Source organism: Neoarthrinium moseri (genome assembly GCF_022829205.1).
Source record: "Neoarthrinium moseri strain CBS 164.80 chromosome Unknown scaffold1_Wmoseri_CBS_16480, whole genome shotgun sequence".
NCBI lineage: Eukaryota > Fungi > Ascomycota > Sordariomycetes > Amphisphaeriales > Apiosporaceae > Neoarthrinium > Neoarthrinium moseri.
Window position 1 is genome coordinate 479267 of NW_026055115.1, and position 21666 is coordinate 500932.

General features: G+C 53.7%; 5 protein-coding genes across 5 annotated transcripts; 3 read left to right on the forward strand and 2 right to left on the reverse strand.

The window, feature by feature from the left end:
* Positions 1 to 535: 535 nt before the first annotated feature.
* Positions 536 to 1054, forward strand: JN550_000138 (uncharacterized protein; the record flags this gene model as incomplete). Its single annotated transcript, XM_049312563.1, has 1 exon — positions 536 to 1054. The coding sequence occupies one exon, from the start codon at positions 536 to 538 to the stop codon at positions 1052 to 1054; it is 519 nt and encodes a 172-aa protein (XP_049177427.1).
* A 487-nt stretch (positions 1055 to 1541) lies between these two features.
* Positions 1542 to 2306, reverse strand: JN550_000139 (uncharacterized protein; the record flags this gene model as incomplete). The annotated part of the gene is made up of 2 exons (XM_049312582.1): positions 1542 to 1985; positions 2046 to 2306. The coding sequence occupies 2 exons, from the start codon at positions 2304 to 2306 to the stop codon at positions 1542 to 1544; spliced, it is 705 nt and encodes a 234-aa protein (XP_049177428.1).
* A 2358-nt stretch (positions 2307 to 4664) lies between these two features.
* JN550_000140 (uncharacterized protein) lies at positions 4665 to 5428 on the forward strand (the record flags this gene model as incomplete). The annotated part of the gene is made up of 2 exons (XM_049312593.1): positions 4665 to 5253; positions 5316 to 5428. The coding sequence occupies 2 exons, from the start codon at positions 4665 to 4667 to the stop codon at positions 5426 to 5428; spliced, it is 702 nt and encodes a 233-aa protein (XP_049177429.1).
* An 8119-nt stretch (positions 5429 to 13547) lies between these two features.
* Positions 13548 to 16970, forward strand: JN550_000141 (uncharacterized protein; the record flags this gene model as incomplete). The annotated part of the gene is made up of 2 exons (XM_049312604.1): positions 13548 to 14689; positions 14747 to 16970. The coding sequence occupies 2 exons, from the start codon at positions 13548 to 13550 to the stop codon at positions 16968 to 16970; spliced, it is 3366 nt and encodes a 1121-aa protein (XP_049177430.1).
* A 1734-nt stretch (positions 16971 to 18704) lies between these two features.
* Positions 18705 to 20669, reverse strand: JN550_000142 (uncharacterized protein; the record flags this gene model as incomplete). Its single annotated transcript, XM_049312615.1, has 1 exon — positions 18705 to 20669. The coding sequence occupies one exon, from the start codon at positions 20667 to 20669 to the stop codon at positions 18705 to 18707; it is 1965 nt and encodes a 654-aa protein (XP_049177431.1).
* Positions 20670 to 21666: the final 997 nt, after the last annotated feature.

The following is a 21666-nucleotide window of genomic DNA, read 5'->3' on the forward strand; positions in this document are numbered from 1 at the left end:
AGTTCCAAGGTTCTGTGCAAGCGCGCAAGTGCTCGGCAAGCTGCAGGCTGCAAGCCAAATCAACCGCTCAATTGCTCGCGACAGGTAAACGTTAGGTCGACTGTCATCTAGCGTGGCATTGCCGCCCCGCGGCCAGCGCCGCCCAGAGCTAGGTGGTGACGTCTTTCCTGCGAAGCCTGTTCTGGGGTCGTCGGCTCCCCCGCGTTTCCCATTTCAGCGAGGTCGGAGGGGGGTGTGGATGACGACGGTTTGGCCGGGCCTAGTGCTAGGTAGATAGCGATCTCCACGGCAGAGACGACTACGGTAACTCTATTGGAGATGCGACGTGAGGGACTGGGCCTTTGTTCTGAGAAGCCAAGCGTTTCTCTTTTTGACTTCTATATTCAAACGGTCTTCTGTATCCCCACCAGTTCGCACCGACCATTGCTCTTTGCATCGTCCAGACCCACGGAGATACTCGCAGACTGCTAGTATCTAGTATCCACATTCGACGACGATCTGAGGATCTGGGGAATCCGGCAGAACGATGGCGATCATGGGAAGATGGCGCAGGAAGCAGTCGGGCAGCTCCGGCGACAGCAACACGCTCTCCGAATCGACAACGACAGAGGGCAGCGAGAGCCGAGACCTTACCAAGACCTCGTCAGGTATCATGAGAGCATTGACCGGCGGTTTTCGGTCATCCAGCAAACCGAAGAAGAGCAAAGAATCACCCGAAGACGCTCGTCTCAATCGTCCCTTCACCCACCAAAACTTGGAACACCAGAAGATATTGAACGCCTTTGCCTTCAACTTTGGCAAGCGGAAACTGAGCCACGGGGCGCGGAGCAGTGTGAGTGGCGTTAGCCCTGGGGCCTCGAGAAATGCCAGTTTCGATTCGCATCATCTACCGCCCACCGGCTTGTCACATCATCACGGGGATCGGAGGGATACACATCCGCGGTTCAACAGCTCCCTAGCCGGACAAGCACCACGTGAAGTGCCCGGGGAGGAGTCAGACAAAGAGCAAACCGAGGCTCCCACTGATGTGCTTACCCAAATACCTCATCATTGAGCATCCTGGAATTCACTGTCGTGTGGAGACATCACTCCCCAATGTTAATACACACCGCTCATGTCCTACAATCATTTAGTAGGAAGGATCAGAGTCTTGACAGGGAGCGGCCAAGACTTGTTACGAAGTAATGTAATCATGTACGAATCAGGTGTGATTCTATTTAAACATATCTTGGGGCATTGGGCTGGCGTCTACTCTTGTTTTCGCCAGAAGGGCTGGCTGTTATATGGGTAAAACACGCTGCTTGGACTCATGGACGGCGGCGTTTGGATTTGTAGCATTTGTCGTTTACATCCGCATAAGGGCAGATACCAATCATTTACAGACTTGCTCTCCCTTTCCGGACTCTTGTTGAATGCTTCACCCAACTTGGGGTCTCAGTCGTGGCCAGAAAGAGCCTTCTCATACGCATTTACCATTGTGACAAGTGAGGTCACCTGAACAATCATCATAACTCACACAAGTTGCCCCTAGAAGCATACAGTTAATCATCGGTGGTGAAATGGCTTAAGCACAGCTCTATCCTGCGAAAACACTTACCAGCACAATGTCCACTCCAAGCACATGCCTGCGCCGGTTCTGAGTATGAGGCAGCGCTGGAGGTCGAGGTCGGTACCTGTGTGGTTGGGTCTGGCTCTGAGTCTCCTGTTGAATTCCCCGTCGAACCGATGCGTTTGATCAGCTTGTCCCCCAAGGACTGAATGCTGCTAGCGAAGTCTGCCTGACTCTTCGCTCCCCAGTCAGCGCCATCGGCGCCAGGGACAGCGTCGGAACCAGGGAATGCAATGTACAGTACATCATCTTCGTCATGTCCGCTGTTGCCATTGACGCCTTGACCAAAACATGCGGTGGCTAGCGATATTGAGGCCTCGCCAACCATCGGGTGGTCCCCATCATCGCCATTCTCATCGCCCCAGATGCCATATACCTAACCATAAAGGTGAGTTTCGTAACCACCAACACTTCTAGAACAAAATTCAATACATACCAGCTTCTCACCACAAACAACAGCCATGACACTCAACGGCTCGATTCCATATTGTTCAGGGTCGAAGTTGGTATACCCAGACTTCGTCCCGGTATTTCCAAAGACAACGTAAGGGTGGATCTTTGCATCGAGGTCGCTCACTCCCTTCTTATAACTTGCGATTACGTCCTTGAATGAAGTCTGGGATTGAGTATCGGTTGACTTTCCGCATCGCCCATCGTCGGCTGGGCCTCCTTGGGTACCATCGCAGTCGATGTCCATGTTTGCTAGTTTCCCACTGGGTCCTTGGATATAGACCACTCGATAATCATCAACGTGGTCACCACAGTACGACCATGCTGCGCAAAAGCCTCCGTTAGCCTCGTGCTTTCGTCTCGAGAGCGTGGTGGAAGGGACTTCGATGTCGTGATACATACAGTTTGGCCCACCCTCTTGACAGTAGAACCCATCAGCAAGTTTTCTCTTGCATTCGCCTTTCTTCACAGTTTGATAGAAGTCATTCACGCTGCTCGGAATGCTGCCCGAAATTACATGGTCCGCAAGGAGGCCGACACATATGAGAGCTCGTCGATACATGTCGAAAACTTCGTACTCGGCAGCTACCAGTAGACAAATCACGAGACAGCAGGAAGCCTGTCAAATCAGTGTGGTCAAACGACCGGCCAACACACAGGTATTTGTATTAGAAGGCTACCAAGGACCAGTCGTTGCGCCGGCTGAGCATGCATGGAACGCCGCCACTGATGCCGAATACTTTCCATCTGAGCAGACCCCAATTCCACTCAAACCCAAACGAGGCCAAATTACAAGAGCCTCATCGTCGTATGATAGAATAGGGACCAATGTCAGTTGGGTTCCCGGGTTACTCGTGTTAGTCAGGGTCATCATTCAGGGGCCAGCCAATAGCCTCATTTGTTTCGACAACCAACAAGCCTCAGCTTGTTTCACGTAACTGAACAGGGCTATAGGATTGCGCCGAATGATACTCCAGAGGAGTGGGTGTATGCCACTGAAGGATCCGAACCCCTGCAGAATGCGGCCGAAAATGTTAGCGTGAGAGTTGGGAAAGGGGCCATTTCATAGGCGAGCTGGTCCTCCGCTGGCCAGACCAATCATGTGACCCAGAAATCGCAACAATGAGATGCCATGCTACTTCCCGAAGAGGATAACCATCTGCTGCGGTAGCTTGGCTGGAATCCTGCTCGCGATGGCAACGTGTTAGGTTCGGGCGATGATGAGATGGCAAAGTGCAACGCCGCCGAGGCGCAGGTTCGTTGGCATCAGAATGCTCTCAGCCCCAGGCTGATCAAAAAGCCACTGATAAAGGTGGCACACGCCAACATAATCATGTGGCACATTTGCGTATGTCAATTGTCAAAACTACTTTACTGCCATCATTTGCCATGTGGACATCTCGAGCTTCGATCCACATAAACTCCAAAACGCAAAGAAGCGCGATGGATTGAAACGGGCCTTCCAATCTTACTTCCTTGTTAGTTTGTCAGATGTCAAATTATACTAGAGATATACGTTACACCACCCGCGAGTCATCAATATGACACGCTTGAGGGTTGGAACGTTGCACTCTTTTCTATATGGAAGTGTCGGATCCAGTTTTGTGTCTGGATAGAGCAAAACTTTCCGAACATGCAGGCGGAAGCTGAAGACTTCAAATCTGTGTAAGCCTCCAAAGGCGCCTGAGTTTCTCAACGTTTAGAACAGATCCAGTAGACAAAGTAGCCTACGGTTTGTCATCTGAACTGGTGTACTGAGAACAAAGAGACATCTGGCATATTCCATGCATGAAACACTCATTAGCGCTTGAGTCAGAGAAAGAAAATAGCAGGCTCATAGATAGTGGACATCGTTGAAGTCAGGCAAGCCCGGTTACCTGATCAGGCGACACGCGATAAATGCCATACATACAGTGCTATAATTTCTGTACGAGTATGCAATAGAATGACTGACCCTTCAACACTCAACGTTGGACGTATTTATGTGTTTACCTGGCTTCCAAGAACCCATGGATACATCCAAACCAGTAGATATGGCACTGCTGCAGCCTGATCGGTCGCATGGCGAAAGCCAGCTCGATCGAAAACATATGGAAAAGAGATATGAAGATCTGCATGTGCATGTTCTGGAGAATCTTGAGAGATACAGAAGGCATGGATTCCATCCTGTTCATCTAGGAGATTACTTGGACGAGACATACGAAGTCGTTCACAAGCTTGGTCATGGAGTACATTCAACGGTCTGGCTCTGTCGGGACCAACAGTCCACCAATTGGAGAGCGGTCAAGATCGTGGCTGCCAGAGTGTCTACAAAAGAACATGCTAATTGCGCACATGAGGGATGCTAAAGGCGCAATCAGCCCCTGAGGAGATATCACAGTATCATACTCACTTGCCATCAGACCGCTTCTGGCTTAAGGGCCCAAACGGTATTCAATACTGTTTTGTTTCCACTGTTCTAGGTTAAACATTGGAGCGGATAATTTTCAGATGTGCCAAAGATCCCTCACCAATTGCCAGCTTGTGCGGGCAGATGGCTCACGGCCTACGTTATCTACACAGTCATGATGTCGTTCATGGCGATTTTAGGCCCAGGAACATACTGATGAAGCTCAAGAATCTAAGCCATATAGACAAGGAGGGTTTGCTTCAGATAACAGGTACACCGGAGATCGAAGAGCTTCGCCTTTGCTTGGGAGGGCCACTGGGTAATAAAGCACCGAGATATCTGGTTCGCCCAGCTGACCTCAGTCAGCTTGCGACCGTAGACGAGGTGGCAATCATCAATTTTGGAGGAGCTTTCGACGCATCTAGTCCCCCAGATTTCATGACTCCGCTACCCTCTTACTCTTCCCCAGAAATACTCAACGGAAATAGAACAAGTTTCCCAAGTGATGTATGGGCGCTGGGATGTAAGATAGCCGAGATACGAGCCGGACAACCACTATATGATGGCAGTGTTGGGTTATTGAAGCATATCTTAGGACCAATACCCCAGCATTCGCTCTGTCTCGTGGAGGAATACGAAGACGAAATCGTCAGAGAAGAAAATGCTCCAGGCCATCAGTCGTTGGAGAAAGATGACGATATTATGCCACTGATCAATAATGGTAACCCTTTAGACGACATTGACAGGGAGAAAGCAGAACTAGTCGAGACAGGTTTCTGCACGAATCTTCAACTTAGTCTCGCTTGTGAGCGCACAGGATCGGCAGCTGTCACGGGTACCGATGGGAAAATAGAGACGTGAAAATAGATCTGACGATACCACAGGACGAAGTCTACACGCTGGCGGAGCTACTTGAGAGAATCTTCAAATACGATCCAGAAGAACGCCTGTCGCTCAACACTATCATTGACCATGAGTGAACCCAAGGATTATGCATACAGCGATATCTTTGCGCAAGACGCTTCTACAACTCTGGAGATCGAGCGTCGAGGCGTGGACTAGAACAGCTGTCACTACTGGGGCCCGGGGAAACGAAGAAGCTATTTAGAAGATGTAAGAGATACTACGTTCGGAGGATGACTGTGTTTCTGGAGAGACGAATGGCGTGGGAAGTTTATTTCGTTGTGTATACCATCGGGATGCAAGTCTTCACTGGGATCGCGTCTCTCCATTCTGCTACTGGGTCTGCTTGGCTTCAGGGGTGCAACGCCTCGAAGATTGCCACTTCAGTTCAATTCGCCCTTAACACTCTTGGTCTACATTCCAGCCAATAACTCGCTGCCCTTAGCAAGCAGCTTTGAGGAGCTCTACGTTTATTTATTTTGACGTGATGTACATTACTTTTGCCCCCAGGCTCCAGATTGATTCAGTCGGAGCTCTATGATGGAGGGCTAGGCTCGAGCCAATACGGCCGAAGAGCTGCAGTACGCATGCATCATACAGGGTGCAGCGATAGCAGATAATCGATAGAGATGCTCATAATTTCGCTCACCCGTACTAGATATGGTATTGGAATACTGGGCCGTGACGTACTGTGATCAAAGGAAGGTGGTATGGAAGGTGGGAATTGACGTATTCAACAATCGTCGATGCGTATCTCGGAGGGGTTCCTAAAGCCCGAGTGTTTAACAAAACGCCGGGAGCCAAGGACAGACACCTCGTATAATGATGTCTTACTATCATTCTGATTGATAGAGAAACTCAAGACGTCGGACAAATATTACAAAGCAAAAGACGCTTAGGAACAAGTAACTGTGGACCTGGAGATTTCTTCGGCTCACCACCCACCGCATTGTGAAGGAAACGTTTCATCTTCAGTGATATGGCAATCATGGAGCCTCAGATTACCGGTGATAGAGATTGTCTTTGAAGGTTTGTATTAGTTCAAAGACTTCAAGTCGCCGCCCAAGCCGAGGCTACTGGGAGGGATATGCAGCTCCAGTCCGGAATACAATCCGGTGGCTAAAAATCCCCACGTCAATGCAACCGTAGGGCATAGACTGCATGTCGAAGTTGATCGAAGGCCAGCATTTCCCTAGTTGGAAATACTAGTAGGGCATTGCACAGTCCATTTGTCAGCTGTAAGGCAGCTTGTCCGGGGTTGCAGACCGGTGAATTTTTTAGATTCCGAACCTGGGAACTGTGCTTGGACGTTTTTTTCTCTGACTTACGGGCTTGCTCCTTTGCTCACATTTTCTGCATACCCTGGCCTTGTTTCTGTGATTGCAGTTTTGGCACAGTGTACAGGAGGGACCGTACTTTTGAATTGCACTGCATGGGATGATCTTGGGAAGTTAGCGACTGTGCGCTTCGCTCGAGGATGGAGAACTCTTTTGGTCTAACCTGGTGGACAGGCTTGTCGCATTAAGACGACCATGCCAAATTTGGTCGACTTCAGGCCTCCAAACTGACCCTTTGCGTCAAGTTGAGAGAGCAGACAGAGCCCACTTGTACGTATATAGATAATTAGAGTTGGGCGATCAGGAGGCCAGACGCGGATCACCGCGAGGGTCCCGGTGTGACGACGTTTCTAGCTGATCTAGCCAGGGCATGAAACAGCTCCTTGGTCTGAACTTTGGGAAGAAAGTCTGCTGTGAGGAACTCCTGGTGACTCAGCTCCGTAGACGCACTTGCTACACATTACGATGCCCTGCCAATGTATTCTATGAAGGCTCCCGTTGTGGACCACCAGCCAAGCCCTTCGGCGCTTTGGCGCCAAGCTGGATTCGTTGAGCATGGCCTTCGGCCGGAGCAATGGAGGAGAAGCAACGAGATCGCCACGTCCACATGCTTTCTGATGCAGCATTAGTGGGAGGCATACTCTAGTTTGGCTCTGCGGAGCTCCAATGGCTGATACAGCGTCACATTTGTCATGATTAGCCGTAGATGTCTTTCCCACGTGGCTTCTGGGGTCGCGTATAACGACAGGTGTGTGGTATTTCTCGTGGGTTTCCTGAAGCGAGTCCTGCATGCATGAGACTCGCCTAAGTATATTGCGAAGAAAGAGGGCAGCCGCGGCTCCGTATACACAGGAAGCTACTACAAATTGGAGGTACTGAGTGTTGCGAATGCAAGTGACGGCGAGGAGAAAGGGTACTGTATACTGGCATGAAACGGAGTACTGTGGTACAGGTATTTCACTAATTAGTTGGTTGCCCTTGAGAATGGGGTGGGATTTGGAAGCTCATTGTGGACATTGTCAGCTAATGTTGAAAGGCTACTGTAGTTATCTACGGTTTGTCGGTTTTATCTGTCTTTATTACCCAATGTTGCAAATGATATATGTAGTTATTGTCCTGGAAGTTCATCTGGTCATGAGGGAATCGCCTCGGTAAGGACACAGACCTAGCGGATTCTTTGCCCAAATTCGGAACACTATCTGCGCCCCTGCGTACGCAACGCTTGAGGTGACTGAGCGACAAAGTCGTGCTGAATTGGCAGCGGATATGAGACTAAATGGTGCCCTTGCTCAGATCTTGATACCCACGTAGCACCGGTCGATCATGAATGTGACGAGGAGCCACTCGCATCGAAAGCATATTTACGGGGCCGCATATGTGACTGACGATCTACTGTGGTATGTGGCCTGTCACATTCGTGCGAACGCCATCCCCTGCGGCGTTGGCAAGATCTGTACATGGAAGGTTTGGTTCGCCGTACTGAGGTAGCACCAGGCGGCGGCTCGACCAAGTTTACATGCCTGCCTCACCGGCGCGACATCTGATGTAAGGTTTTGACCTTCAGGGGGGGCCTTATAGTGACTTGGACATGGGTTGTTCGGGTTTCTTCCGGCGAGCCTACCAAGCCCACTTGAAACGACTTCTTTGAAGTCAGGGTCAATAAAGTTGACAGAGCGGGTAATTCCTGATCCCGTTATTCAAAGCATATTTGGCCCCTGTAATAGGGCTAGGGTAAGTTCCGTGATGTTTTCGATAGTATTAGCCCCGCCAGAGCGTCGCTTTCCCATGATACCCCATTCGCTACCAGGGTGCCAGATAGATGCAGCGGCCCAACGGCTCCACGGCGAAGCGTGGTGCGCAACCACATTGGGATGGGCGGGCGTCCGCGCGAGCCGTCAGCTGCAGTCCTGGCGGCAGAATACGCGTTGAAAATTGCGTCGCACACGTGCAACACCCGTTTCGGGGAATTGGGATTCTTCAATCTGGATGTTCTCCCCAGATTCGTTTCTCGAACGGGCCGAGCTGACGTGGGTTGTCTCGGATGCGTACCTGCAACAAAGTGTTTCCAATGGCAAGTCGGCGTCTTTCCAGGCGCGTGGTTGCATGTGTATGGCTGCAAGAACCGAGCGAGAAAACATGACCCTGATAACGCTGTGATACCGTCTCACCAGCGCACCTCGTCTCGCTTGTTCATCTTGAGGAACTTGACAATTATGACTGTCGATGGGACGAAGCATTTCGAACGCTGGTTCATCTGCAGATAGGCCCCAAGGGTTGATCCCTACACAACATAAAGTACTGCGCCGAACCCTGCAGTAGCTACATAGCACATAACAATAGCAGTTCGGGGACAACCACTGCAACAATATGATGCGCATGGACTTCATGGATGAGGTGGATACGTGTATGATTTGGTGCTATCAACCAGGTGTCATCAATACCATTGGCCTCTTGCGTTCACAATCCGCGGCCAAACTGCTCCAGAGGCACTTACAATCATCAACCGTAATGGTGTGGTAAATTTGTGTACATGCTCAATGGTAGACTCTTGTTCAAGACGGGTGAACGAGGAAGGACCAGGTTCGTGATGCATGATGATGATCAATACGCAAGGCACTGGCGGGTCCGGGGGCGGCTGGCAAGTTGCGATGCACGAAAAAAACTCCGATTATAGTATCTGTGTTATTGGTACATCTTCCAAGAAGCGGCAGACCAAGCTTAGCGTTACCATAGCGAATGAACAGAGAGGGTGCGATCCAGCCACAAGAAGAAATCGACTTTCGAGATGAAATTCGTTGAATCAAGAGTCTGTCGCTCGCTCGCACTGGCGGATGTAACGGTACCCTCGGTGTTAATGGCCTTAGGCAATGGCATGCTAAGGCGGGTGACTTGCTGCCACCTGGTGGTTATGCCAGGATCTGACGCTTCTAGAATTCAGCCCGGAGATTACTTTTGATCAAGGCAACGGAGAGAGCTCTGAGAGCCTCTAGATGGCGAGTGACTATTGGCGCACGCCCATGAGGTTCTTGATTGAGCGGGCAGGTTGGCACTGGGATCGGTGGCTTGGTGCTGTCACTTTGAAACCATGATCGTGTTGGGCTCGCGGTTGACAATGCTCCAGGGCCAGGCGCTGGCTGAACCTTTTAATTTGTTATCTGGGCGTCTGCTGAGCTCTAAGCTTGGCGTCCAAGCCAGTTGAGAGAAAGGCATTGTGGCACCAGGCCTAACTTAATAGAGGCAGCCTCATGCTGCACAAGCCAGCTGGCTCTCTGATCGGTCGACACTGACGATTTGGACCCCTGCCCGGCTGTTGATAGATGGTGATTTGCTAGTTACGCTGGGTGGTTGGTTGGGGGTGCATGGTTCATGGAAGTCAACAAGTAGGACCTGTTGTGGATGATGGGACGGCAGGGCTGGCAGGCTGGAGCGCTCAACCCCCTGCGATACTGGCCATGTTGATCGGAATCAGCAACGATCTTCAAATATTCCTGGGTGACTTGTGTGCCATGGCATCTAGGCGCGTGGATCGTCCTGACAATCCGCAGCCCAAGCAGCCCAAGTCGATTGCCCAATGACACGCGAGACTTTTTAAAGTTTTCCGGTCTCGGGCAATCCTTTGTGGCCGACGGGCTTGACGGGGTCTTGAAAGGGGATAGCAAGCCGTCGAAGGAGGAGGCCCGACAGAGCAGCCTCTGTAAGTCGTTCAGTGGTGCCTGTCGGTTCGATCAGGCGCTGCGCTGAGACGGAGCAAGAGCAGGCCATTCGTGGACAGTGCCACTAAGGCGACACTGGACCATCAACAGACGTCGCGCGAGGGAGGCCAGTGAGGTTGACCAATGCTTACCAAACCATTCACACGGGCATCCTTGACTCCATGCACGCAAGCAACAAGCAAGCATTGAGCATCGAAAATCAGGACAAGGGTAAGGATATGATATCTTCCGCGCCAGAACCTGAAAAGCGGGTCGGCAGCAATCCGCCGAGAGATGTCGGCCAATCAGACTGGCCACAGCATCGACAGGGGGGTTGGCTGCCTTCTTCAACGAGGGTGCCAGAACAGGTTTAGCCGATCCAGAGCAGAAATGCGACCCCAATGGCCCCCTACCAGAGTACCAGTCTGTCAGTCTGCATAGTGCTCTCCTCCTTGCCTACGAGTTACCACTGCTTGTACTACCCACCAGGCGCCATGACGGATTCAAGGGGTGCTCGTAACAAATGTATTTCCCAGGGCATATCATTTGTTTTCTTAATAATAGAGTTTCCCGTCGCCGTTTCCTTTGCTTCCGCTGCAGAAAGGTACGTATGCCATGACCGCTGCGTCAGCGCAGTGGCGTCAAGGTCCAACATGGACCAGCACCAGGGTTGGACCGCGGATGGCGGTGCACAAGATCCGTCTGTCCTGACACTCGAGTTGTTCAACAATGAGGTTCGGACGATGAGGGGGCAAGGTACAGAATGTGACGGAGAGCTGCCATACTATGTACACCACAGCGCATAATAAGCGCACCGCGCAGCGCAGTCCACCATTTCTGGTGCCCCGGACTTGCTGGCTCCACCGGGGCTATCAAGGCAGCTCCACCGGACTGGATTTTTATTTTGGACTCAAGGACACACTGCAGCTTTGGAGGCCGCTGTCTGTCGAAACTGTCATCATAGACACTGGAGGCCGTCTTTAGTCACCGACCGACGCGGATACACATATCTCGAGCAAAGCATTAAGGGGAGTCACTGTCACTTTAGACGGCCAAGAGGCACTGTCCTCGCCCAGCACCTCGTACATTGTACACTGCCTGCAACGCGACCACCCCCCACACTAGCCACGCCGTTCAGAAATGGAACCTTTCTCGAAGCAACTAGAGTGGCTTGGGTGGTGATGATCTGACGCAGATCACAACGTGAGCTTGGGGGCTTAATGGCACTAGCTTTTCCTCCCACCACCACCTGTCAGGTGCGTTGAGAGAGCCCGGAGAGAGTGTCAGGCTTGCCAGGTTGTCAGGATCGGAGGCACGAGTCATTACCACCACCAACGCCGTGCTGCGCTGTGCTGTGCTACGAGGTGTCGCATGCATTGTATGCATCGGCCGCGGAACGCATGGCTTACATACAGGAAGTGACATGGGACCCGGCCTGGCGAATGTGTAGCATTAACAACGCTACAGGAGACAGGTAACGCGCGGTGAGAGTGCGAATCGCGGTTATGGACCTCACTCGATATGCACGTAACTTTATGGGCGCCTGTCAGTATGCAGTCAGCAGGGCTCGCTCGATGGAAGCGTCTGGCGCCGAGCGATCAGAAGCAGAGACGTCTACCTCATGGTATGCGCTCTTGTGAGTCGGGAAGTGGGAGAGATCATCTGGACGGATAGAGTCAATTCAAATCATGGCTTGGCAGCTTGGCGGGTTCGGGCCCCCCAGATAGTTAACGTGGTCGACCAAGGTACTGTAGCTAGCGACTTAGTTAGGTACCTAAGCTAGGTGCGCTCGAGAGTATACGAACGGCTTGTACCTATAGATGAGGCGGGGCAATCTCGGACAGTCTGAATGGCCACAAGGGTCACCCTCCTCCTTTGGGAACCAGGGCCCTGCAGAAGCTGCAGCATCGAATTCCCAATCTCTATGTCCCCCCCGGCCGTGCTGCTGTCTCGCCTGTACGCTGTACCATAGTACTGAATGTAGTAGCTGCAATCCAGTGCACCGTAGTGGAGGCCGGGCGGCCAAGCCCATTCAACCCTTGAACCCATCGGCGGCGCTCTGGCTGGTCAAGGGTCAGCGTGACCCACTCATACAGCAGATCCCCGGCTGCTAGCAGACCAGGACCCCAGTCGGGTCCGCTTTGGTCCGCACTGGGATTGGATCGAGGGGGGAGAGAGAGCGAATCTGGATTCTGGATGCTCTTGGGCTTGCGCCGTCCGTGTGGGAAACAAGAACGAGGTCGAACGCTCATCTTGTCTTCACTGTCCTGTGAATACATCAAGCTCACCCCCGACTGATCCTCGACACACACGTGCATACAAATACATACACATACATACGTAGAGTCGAGTGAGGAGGGTCGCACACGCTGTATCCTGTGGCATCGCATCGCGAGCAAGACGGCTCGACTCCTCGACACACTCCCAACCTCACCCGGGCGCCTAGAAATCCCCCGGGGACGACCCAGCACTCCGCACGAAGCCCATACTCTTCTCTCTCGGACCACACCATCCACCTGTCTGTTGCGCGCCTCCCCAAGCCAGCTGTCCAGCTGTCTCCGGTGTTCGTGTCTTGCCTGGTCCCTGTCCTTCAGCGGCTTCCGAGACATCTAGAGATCTGGCATTGGTTCGGCAGCCAACCTTCCAGTCGCGGCCGGAGGGCAGACGAATGGTATCACGGGGAGATCTGCTGAGTGCCGACACCACGGGCTGCTTTTCTTCCCCTTCGTCTTCCCCACAATTCGCTCGCCGACCACGCTTCGTGCCCTTGCCTCTCTGTGCAGGGCCAGGAGACGCCGTCTGACGAGCCGCGGCAGACCCCGGTTGCACTACCACCAACCTTCAGTCCCAAGCGCATCTCAGACCTCTCCCACTCCTCGATCACGAATCTCTCCATCACCGCCCTCTCCCGTAGCATTTCGTACAGGTCCCCAAGACGCTTTCCATGCCCGATAGATACGAGCTCACGGCGCTAGCGCTTCTGGCATCTGTTTCTGGAAGGCCGAAGTTGTTGCTCCAGTATACGGCCGTGCAGGGTCCGGCTGCGCAATAGTATCCGACGACCCAGCCGAGACAATCAACGACGCACTCCCGTGCCTGCCTCCCGCGCTTAGTCTACCGGTTCTTGATTCACTTGCTCTCTCATACATCTCGAGTTGTGGTCAGCGATGCCACCCGATCAAATCCAAATTAACCTGCAGTCATTTCCGGTTGTGCCGCCTGCGGGTTCCCGTCACCATGTCGACTCGGAACCTCCTGTAGCTCATCCCGGATCCACCGACTTGAACGGCTTCACTATCGGCGCCATGCAGGACGGTCTCCCCAGCTCTGGGGCGCCGCACAGCCTGATGGAAGCCCCCGAGTTTCCCGATTTCACTTTCACGTACCAGGACCTGGCAGAGGGGCCCCAGATGACGGGGCTGGAGGATCACGGCGCCGACTTGTTTGCCAACTCAGGTGGAGGTTCAATCTCATCGCTTGGTGACCGGAAAGACTCTATAGCATCTGGTCCCAACTACGCAATGAATGACCAGACTGCAAAGTCGCAAACTCACGACGGGTCTGATGATGGTTCTCCAGACAGCAACCAGCAAGGCGCTAATTCTCTCGAGGACAACATGTCTGACGAGTTTGGGCTGTCAAATGCTCCCCGAGGCGAAGGCGCTGACCATGGCGCCCAACTCAGAGAGTCAAAGGCCGACACAATACCGGCTTGGAGTGACCTGAAGACGAAGGCAGGAAAGGAACGAAAACGTTTGCCTCTGGCTTGTATCGTGTGTCGACGCAAGAAAATACGCTGCTCCGGAGAGAAGCCGTCATGCAAGCACTGCATGCGATCCCGCATCCCCTGTGTATACAAGGTCACCACACGCAAAGCTGCCCCACGCACGGATTACATGGCCATGCTAGATAAGCGGCTGAAGAGAATGGAGGATCGTATTATCAAGATCGTTCCCAAGTCAGAGCAGGACCCGGCGGCGGCAAACGTTGTCCGGGCGCAGGTCAAACCCCAGATTCCCAGCTCAGCCCCGACCGCGAAGCAGGGCGCAAAGAAACGTGCGGCCGATGAGGCCTTCGGTGCAGATTTGGACAGTTGGGCGAGGCACCCGCAGAAGGCGAAACCGGAGGATTCTAATAAACCAGCATCGTTGCAAGTTCAGGAACGGGAAGACGGCAAACTGCTAAATGAGGGACGGGAAGCGCTCCCTTCCATGGAAATCCAGACGCACTTGGCGGACGTGTTTTTCGAAAACATATATGGCCAAGCTTACCACCTCTTGCACAAGCCAAGTTACATGAGGAAGCTGAAGTATGTTCTCTTGCGAAGTAGCTAAAGGGATATGGTAAGATTGCTGACATACTACAGAGCCGATGCCTTGCCACCTGTCCTGGTGCTTTCTGTCTGCGCGGTCTCTGCGCGTTTCTCGAGCCATCCTATTTTCACCAACAAACCTCATTTTCTGCGCGGCGAAGAATGGGCGGCACACGCACGCGATATTGTCACAAGGCGGTACGAATGGCCAAACATCACCATCTTAACCTGTCTGCTTATCCTTGGGCTTCACGAATTTGGCACATGTCACGGAGGGAGGAGCTGGTCGTTGGGCGGCCAGGCCATCAGAATGGCATTTGCCCTACAGTTGCACAAAGACCTGGAATACGATCCGACGAGACCGAGCCCGGATACCCGCCTCAGCTTCATTGACCGGGAGATCCGACGGAGGACCATGTGGGCGTGCTTTTTGATGGATCGATTTAATTCCTCCGGAACGGATCGTCCGATGTTTATCAAAGAGGAGACCATCAGAATTCAACTCCCCATCAAGGAAAAGTTATTTCAGCTTGACATGCCGGGTCCTACCGAGGATCTCGATGGCAAAGTGCCGCACCCCGTACCCGAGGACGAAGGACAATTGTCGAGTGCCAAGGATAACATGGGAGTCGCGGCTTACATGATCAAATCGATTGCATTATGGGGCAAGATCATCAACTTCTTGAACCAGGGCGGGAAGGACGCTGACCGTCATGCCATGTGGGATACTAGCTCGGAATACACGACTTTACTGCAGCAGGCCGAGGACTTTGCAGGAGGGCTCCCAGCTGGGCTGAAATACACATCGGAAAACTTACACTTACATGATACGGAAGGAATGGCCAACCAGTTTCTCTTCTTGCACATTTCGATCCAGCAGAACATCCTGTTCATGAACCGCTTCGCAGTCTCGTCTCCGGCCGGCCTGTCCCAAACCGATGTCCCCAGTGCTTTTGTGACAAAAGCTGGTGCCAAGGCGTTTGCTGCTGCAAACAGGATTTCGGACCTCCTGAGAGACGCAGACTCATACCTCATAGCTGCGCCATTTGTGGGTTACTGCGCCTTTCTCTCCGGCACCGTTCACATCTTTGGGATTTTCTCGGGCAATGCGGCCGTAGAACAATCGTCAAAGAGAAATCTGGCAACAAATGTCAAGTTTCTCCAGAAAATGAAACGACACTGGGGGATGTTCCATTTCATGTCGGAAAATTTAAGGGACCAGTACCGGACCTGTGCAGACGCCGCACAAAGAGGGTCGCTGGCGGCAGACACCGCGAGCGTCTCCCCCATATTCCAATATGGCGATTGGTTTGATCGCTACCCGCACGGCGTCTCACAGTCTGATTTCCTCGACCCGGCATCTGCCAAGAAGAAGGAAACTGGCGGTGATGCCGTGCTCGAGCAGAAGCCAGAAACCTATACTGTTGAGGAGTTCTTCAATAGTCTGTCGCCACCACAGAGCTCTGAAGGCCGCGATGCTGCTGGGGGGCCGAATCGAGCAACAGCAGCCAAACGTAAGTCTTTCGCCGGGCCTAGCAAGAAGGGCAGTGTGCCCTCTCGTACTGGCGGAACACAACATCTCGAGCCTCTCTTGACCGATCTCCCGTCGTCTTTACCGGAGCATATCCAGCAGCGTATTCAGGCCCAGCGCCAGCAATACGCATCCCGCTTAGGCGGACAAACAAGTGGGCCGACCTCTCTGCACCCTCACATCTCGCGTAACATGCGCAACTCACAACTGAATGCAGGAGCCGCTTCCGCAAACGCAGCCTACCACGCGTTGTCGCCGATTAGCCCCGTCACTCATGGTCTCGGCCACCAGTTTGGCGCTGGCCACCATGCCCATGGGGCCCAAGGTGCCGGGCACCCGGGTTTCTACAACAACCCCGACCTCGTCGCCCTCGGGCTCACGAACAACGCGGGAATGCTCCCGCAGCTTGACCGCCAGTTAGTATTCAACGCATATGGCGGCATAGATCCGACCACCATCAGTGGACCAGAGGGTATGATAGACTGGGATGCGTTGGCTGGTGCCAATCGAGGTGGTAATACGGGTGCTCCTGCGCGGGACACCCCAGCGGACGGGCTACCCGCGGGGTTCGGGTCCGAGCCCTCGAGTGCTTGGTTTATGCCATTCAATCTGGAGGCCCCGGAGCTTGGACAAGAGCTCAACGCTGGCAGCATGAGCGCTGTTGACGGCTTCGGTGTGTTCAGCCCTGGAGGCATGGGGACGCCAACCCCAGGCGGCCTGGGCCTGCGCCGAGGTTCTCATCGATAAGAGGGCCTGGAAGAAAGGCGATTGGGCAGGCGACTTCATGCGCCATCAGTCTGTTTCCCCCTTTCCATGAGGGCACAACCACGAGCAAGGCGTTCAACCCGGACATTCGCTAGACATTAGCGTTCATTTCGCAGGGACACGATCACCACTAGGTGCTCAAGAGTCACCTCTTGCGTGGATATTTTGTTTACATACGTACTTATACTGTCCCTTTTGAGTGTATATGGGAGAAATTTGGAGCATAGCATGGCGCGCCCGGGATATAGGATCATAAGGTGTATAGGGCCGGAAGCTCTGGGCTCGAGATGTCAGGGAAAATCTTAACTTAGCGTGTTTGCCTGTTCGGAGAAAATACGGATAGGCGTCAAAATCAGTGGCGTTTTCGCGGAATCCCAGTGGACTGGCTTGACTGGACATGGGAAGACGCTGTCTAGGCTGCGATGCCGAGAGAGTTGTGGGCGTAGGCCTTGGTTTGTATAGTTGAGACCCGAGTGTCTTACTCAGGGCGCTCAACTCCCTCCCGCTAGAGCATCGCGGCCCTGCCCGCATAGCCACTCGGAATATAACAAAGGGGTTCCTTCCACGCCGCTCGAAAAGCTTGTGATTATCTGCACATCAAGATTGCGTGTGTATATGTGAACCAGGAACGTGCTTCATGGGGTTTTCTTGGAAGAGAGGAAGGATAAAAATAAGCTTCAAAAGTGGCAATTTCTGCACACTACCCGTCCGACTTTGCCGGCCGTCGCGATCCTGGCTGTTGCTCTTACGATGTCGTATGATGCCCGGCCACGGCCCGACGGCCGCGTCTCGAGTCCATGCCTTCCCTTGCCGGCAGGGGCAGGGCCCGGCCATGCAGTGTGCGGAACCCATGCTGCTGACATGTCACAAAGGAAAAAAGAGTTCGCGGGAGAGCGAGCAGACGGTTGTGTATATCGGCATGGCATGTCGGACGACCTCACTTGGAAAACCCCCCGGGGCCCCACCGGAGCCCCGTCCCGAAGCGAATGCCGCCTCCGGGGCCAAAATGACCCCCAGCTGGCCTGCCCGCGTGCTCGCTCACCGTATCCCGTCATATGTTGCCTTTGGGACAAGTTAATTAGATGACCCGGGACAGCGGGATCCGTGAATGTGCGCTGGTTAATATATTTAAACTCATGGCATCCCCACGCCACGCGGCCAGGGCAAGTGCTCCGGGAAGGGCGAGGATGCGCACCTCATGCCGGCGCTGACACGTCTGCCTGCTAGCTCCCGGGGGACTGCTATACTTTGCACACACCTGAGAAGAGACGTTTTGAAGACGGGCGACGCGGGGCCGCAACAAGAACGGTACTGGCAAACAGAGAACGCGGTGCGCCGCGGAGTCGATGGATGCAATACGTATAACATAGATTTTCTCACCAGCTCGGTTTCAAGACAAGATAGCAAAAATGCAATCCGGTATTATTTGTCCCTCGCGGATGATTATGTGTGACCAGTGATCCTGTTCCTGCACACACATGTCAAGGCCTTCAGATCTGTACGTGCAACTACAGCGAGAAACGTAGTAGACATTATCATAGATTGCCAAAATGCCGGGTCCTGCCTTTGCTCAGAGGCCAATGCTACCGTGTCCTCTCAACGCCGTGACCAATGCAATGTGTTTTTCCCTCCCTCCCAACAAATCCGTCTCCCTCCGAGCTGTGTACACTGCCCGGGGAGAGCCTGGCAATTAAAGACATCCTCGCTTGAAATCATTTACTTGCTGACATTATCTTTCGGTGATTGGTTCCTCGCCTCGGCCAAATCCTCCATCATCATCCGCTCGCTAAGGCTCTTGGGAGTTCCATCAAAGAGTCTAGCATCCGGACGATAGCTGGTTGATTCGTCGACGCCGCTGCGGCCGTCGACACTGCCAACAAAAGAATACACGTCTCCCATTTTCGCAGCCCTCTCGAGTATAGAGTGGTCTTTGACGCTGGACATAGTGAAAGGGCGTCCATTGTAAGAGCCCACCGCAGCATTCGTAGCACGCGGCGGCGCTGGAGCTTGTGGGGGCGCGGGCCGGGTGATTGCGATCCCAGGAGAGGCTGAATACAAGTTCGTAAGAGTCGACTGCGAGTTTTGGGCCTTTGGCGTCGTTGCCGTGGATTCATCGTCGGACCCGTCATCCTCAGTCTCTTGGAGGTATTTTGGAAGCGCTTTCAACTTGTCATCCAGTGCCTTGGTCATCGAGGGGCCGCCTTCTCCGTCCTCATCGAACTCATACTCGAAAAAGTCCTCATCCTCCTCTATGCCATGATGCGATGTGTCGACACGTTCAGAGCTAACTTCAGGGGGTGATTTCTGACCTGGGCTCCCAGCGGTGGGGGCAGTCTCTGCCGGTTTTGACGTATCATGCACAGTGATGGTCGGCTTAGGCGGAGAGAATTGCTTTTTGCCCTTGAATGAACTGAGTGCAGGCATCTCAAGGAGATCCTCATCCTCGTCCTCATCCTCATCCTCAACCTCGCCCATGTCGATGGGCTCGTCCTTGCCCTTAATCACCTCAGTGTGTTGTCCATTGCGAATGGGAACCGGTGCCGAAGTAAAGTTTGGAGCTGGCTGCAGTGCGGGTCCAGATTTTGCGCGACCGCCCATGATCAGCGCTTCCTCGTCCTCATCCATGTTCTGCAGATCACCAACCATGGTCCATTTCGAAGTGTCCTCATTAGAACTTCGCGCCAACGCCTTCAGCCGATCAGTAGACGTAACCTTCTTGGGCAATGGCGGCGAAGTGCCGAGCAAGTCCATGTTGTCCCTTTCACCCTCAGCTGGCGCAGAATCAGGGACCGAATCCATGAGGTTGGTGGGATTGGCAAGTGGAGACAAGGGGTGATCGGATAGTCTGGGTGAAGTTGGAGGCGACGCGGTAGGCAGCACCTCCCCTCCCTCGACTTCAAAGCGCACGCGGCGAGGGCTCTGTGTCTTGGTGGAAGAGCTGGAGGAACGACGCAGAGCACTTCGTCGGTTCTTTGTGACTGTGCTATCATCCGAGGTGACGGAGGACAGTGTATCTTCGGTAGGTCGCCTGATGGGATCCGGTCGCAGGTTGGCCACAGGCGGCGGCGGCGGCGAGGCTGGCTGTTCAGCCTCAGCTTTGGTCGAGTCTCTAGTTAGCTCTCCGCTTTCGACTTGACGCAAAGGCAATGCTGTGGGCAAAGGCGACAGGTTGACGTCCCGGCCATCAAGCAAGGGCAGGTAACTCGGTGTGAACAAACCCTGGAACTCTCTCTCGCGCGCGTGTGGGCTCCGGGGACTGTCGTCGGGCGGGGTGTCCGAGTTGTAAGGCAGCAGGGGCGGCGGTGAGCGCGTGCCTTGCAATTGTCTGCCGGCGCGGCCTGAGGCAGTGTCGACGTTGTTGCCGCCGATCTCCTGCTTCTTGCCGTCGTTGCCATGTCCGTGGCCGTGAGTGTGACCGAGCGGTGGCGGTGACGGTGACGGTGACTCATGCCTGATAGGGTTGGCCTGATCCAGCGCCGGGGTGAGAGCAGGGTAGTTGCGCATGGAGTCGGTAATGGCCTTCTCGACTTTGGCCGAAACATCGTCAGAGACATTGCGCAGCAGCTCGTGCGAGTACCTGCGGAACTCGGTGGCCATGTCTTGGCGATGAAGCTCGACCTTGTGCTCGAGCTCCGAGAGCTTCTGCAGCAGCTCCGAGACGAGGCTGGCGGCGTCGTGCATCGCCATTGCCCCCTTGTTCACGCACCCGGTGCAAGTCGCGCAGCAGTAACCAACAAGGCCGACTCGATTATCCTACAGAGTCGAAAACAGCGCCCAATGGACAAAGGACCCCGTGCATCCTTGTGCAGGTTGTGCGCGGGTGTCAATGGGCTATCTGCGCGATCGGAGCGGGGATGCCGTGTGTGTACGTGCGTGGGCGCGCGTGATCACGAGGCGTTTGGCTGATGGCTGATGGCTGATTTTGGTCTGGGACGTGGTGAAGGTGAAGGCGTTGCCCTTCTGTGGGACGGAGGGTTGATGCAAAGAAAGAGAAAAAAAAAAAACAAGCCGCCTGTCCAGATAGCTAAAACTAGGCCGGCGGTAGAGATAGGTGGTAGTCCCGAGAACAAGTCGGAGCGAGTGAGGGCCAAAATGGTCGTCCTGCTTCCCGATAATGACAAGCTTGAAGCTCCGACGGCCTGGGTCTGGGCAGGGCCTAGAATCGCGGTGCTGGAAATGATGTGCTTGGATGAGGCTGTTCGGCTGCCGGCCGGGAGGTTCAGTAGGGCAGGGTGGGCAGGGTTGGCAGATAGACAACCATGGAAATGATCGATCTGCTCGTGGGGGACGGGGTTTGGGTCTTCCCAGGTTGTGTGCGTGTGTGCGTGTGTCTGTCTTAGCAGCTGTCTCCCGTATGTATGTGCCAAGACAACTCAAGAGCAGGGAGAGCTACCCCAACTTCCTTTCCTGGCCTGCTTGGGGAGAACCAATTGGCAGCTTGCGATCAATCTGCGAGCTTCATGGGAGCTCTTGGGGGAAAACTTGAGTTTCGTCACCGAAGAAAGACCCCGTATCCGCCGTAGTGATCTGTCCAACGCAGCTGTATCAAAAAAAAGACTCCAGATAGCAGTGCAATTGACAGTCTTAGCCTTGAAAATCCGGCCTGTGTCTGGGCCCGAACCGGTCCCCACCCCCAAGCAGACGGCCAGACAGCTTGACATATGCGTTCGTGTCGGCT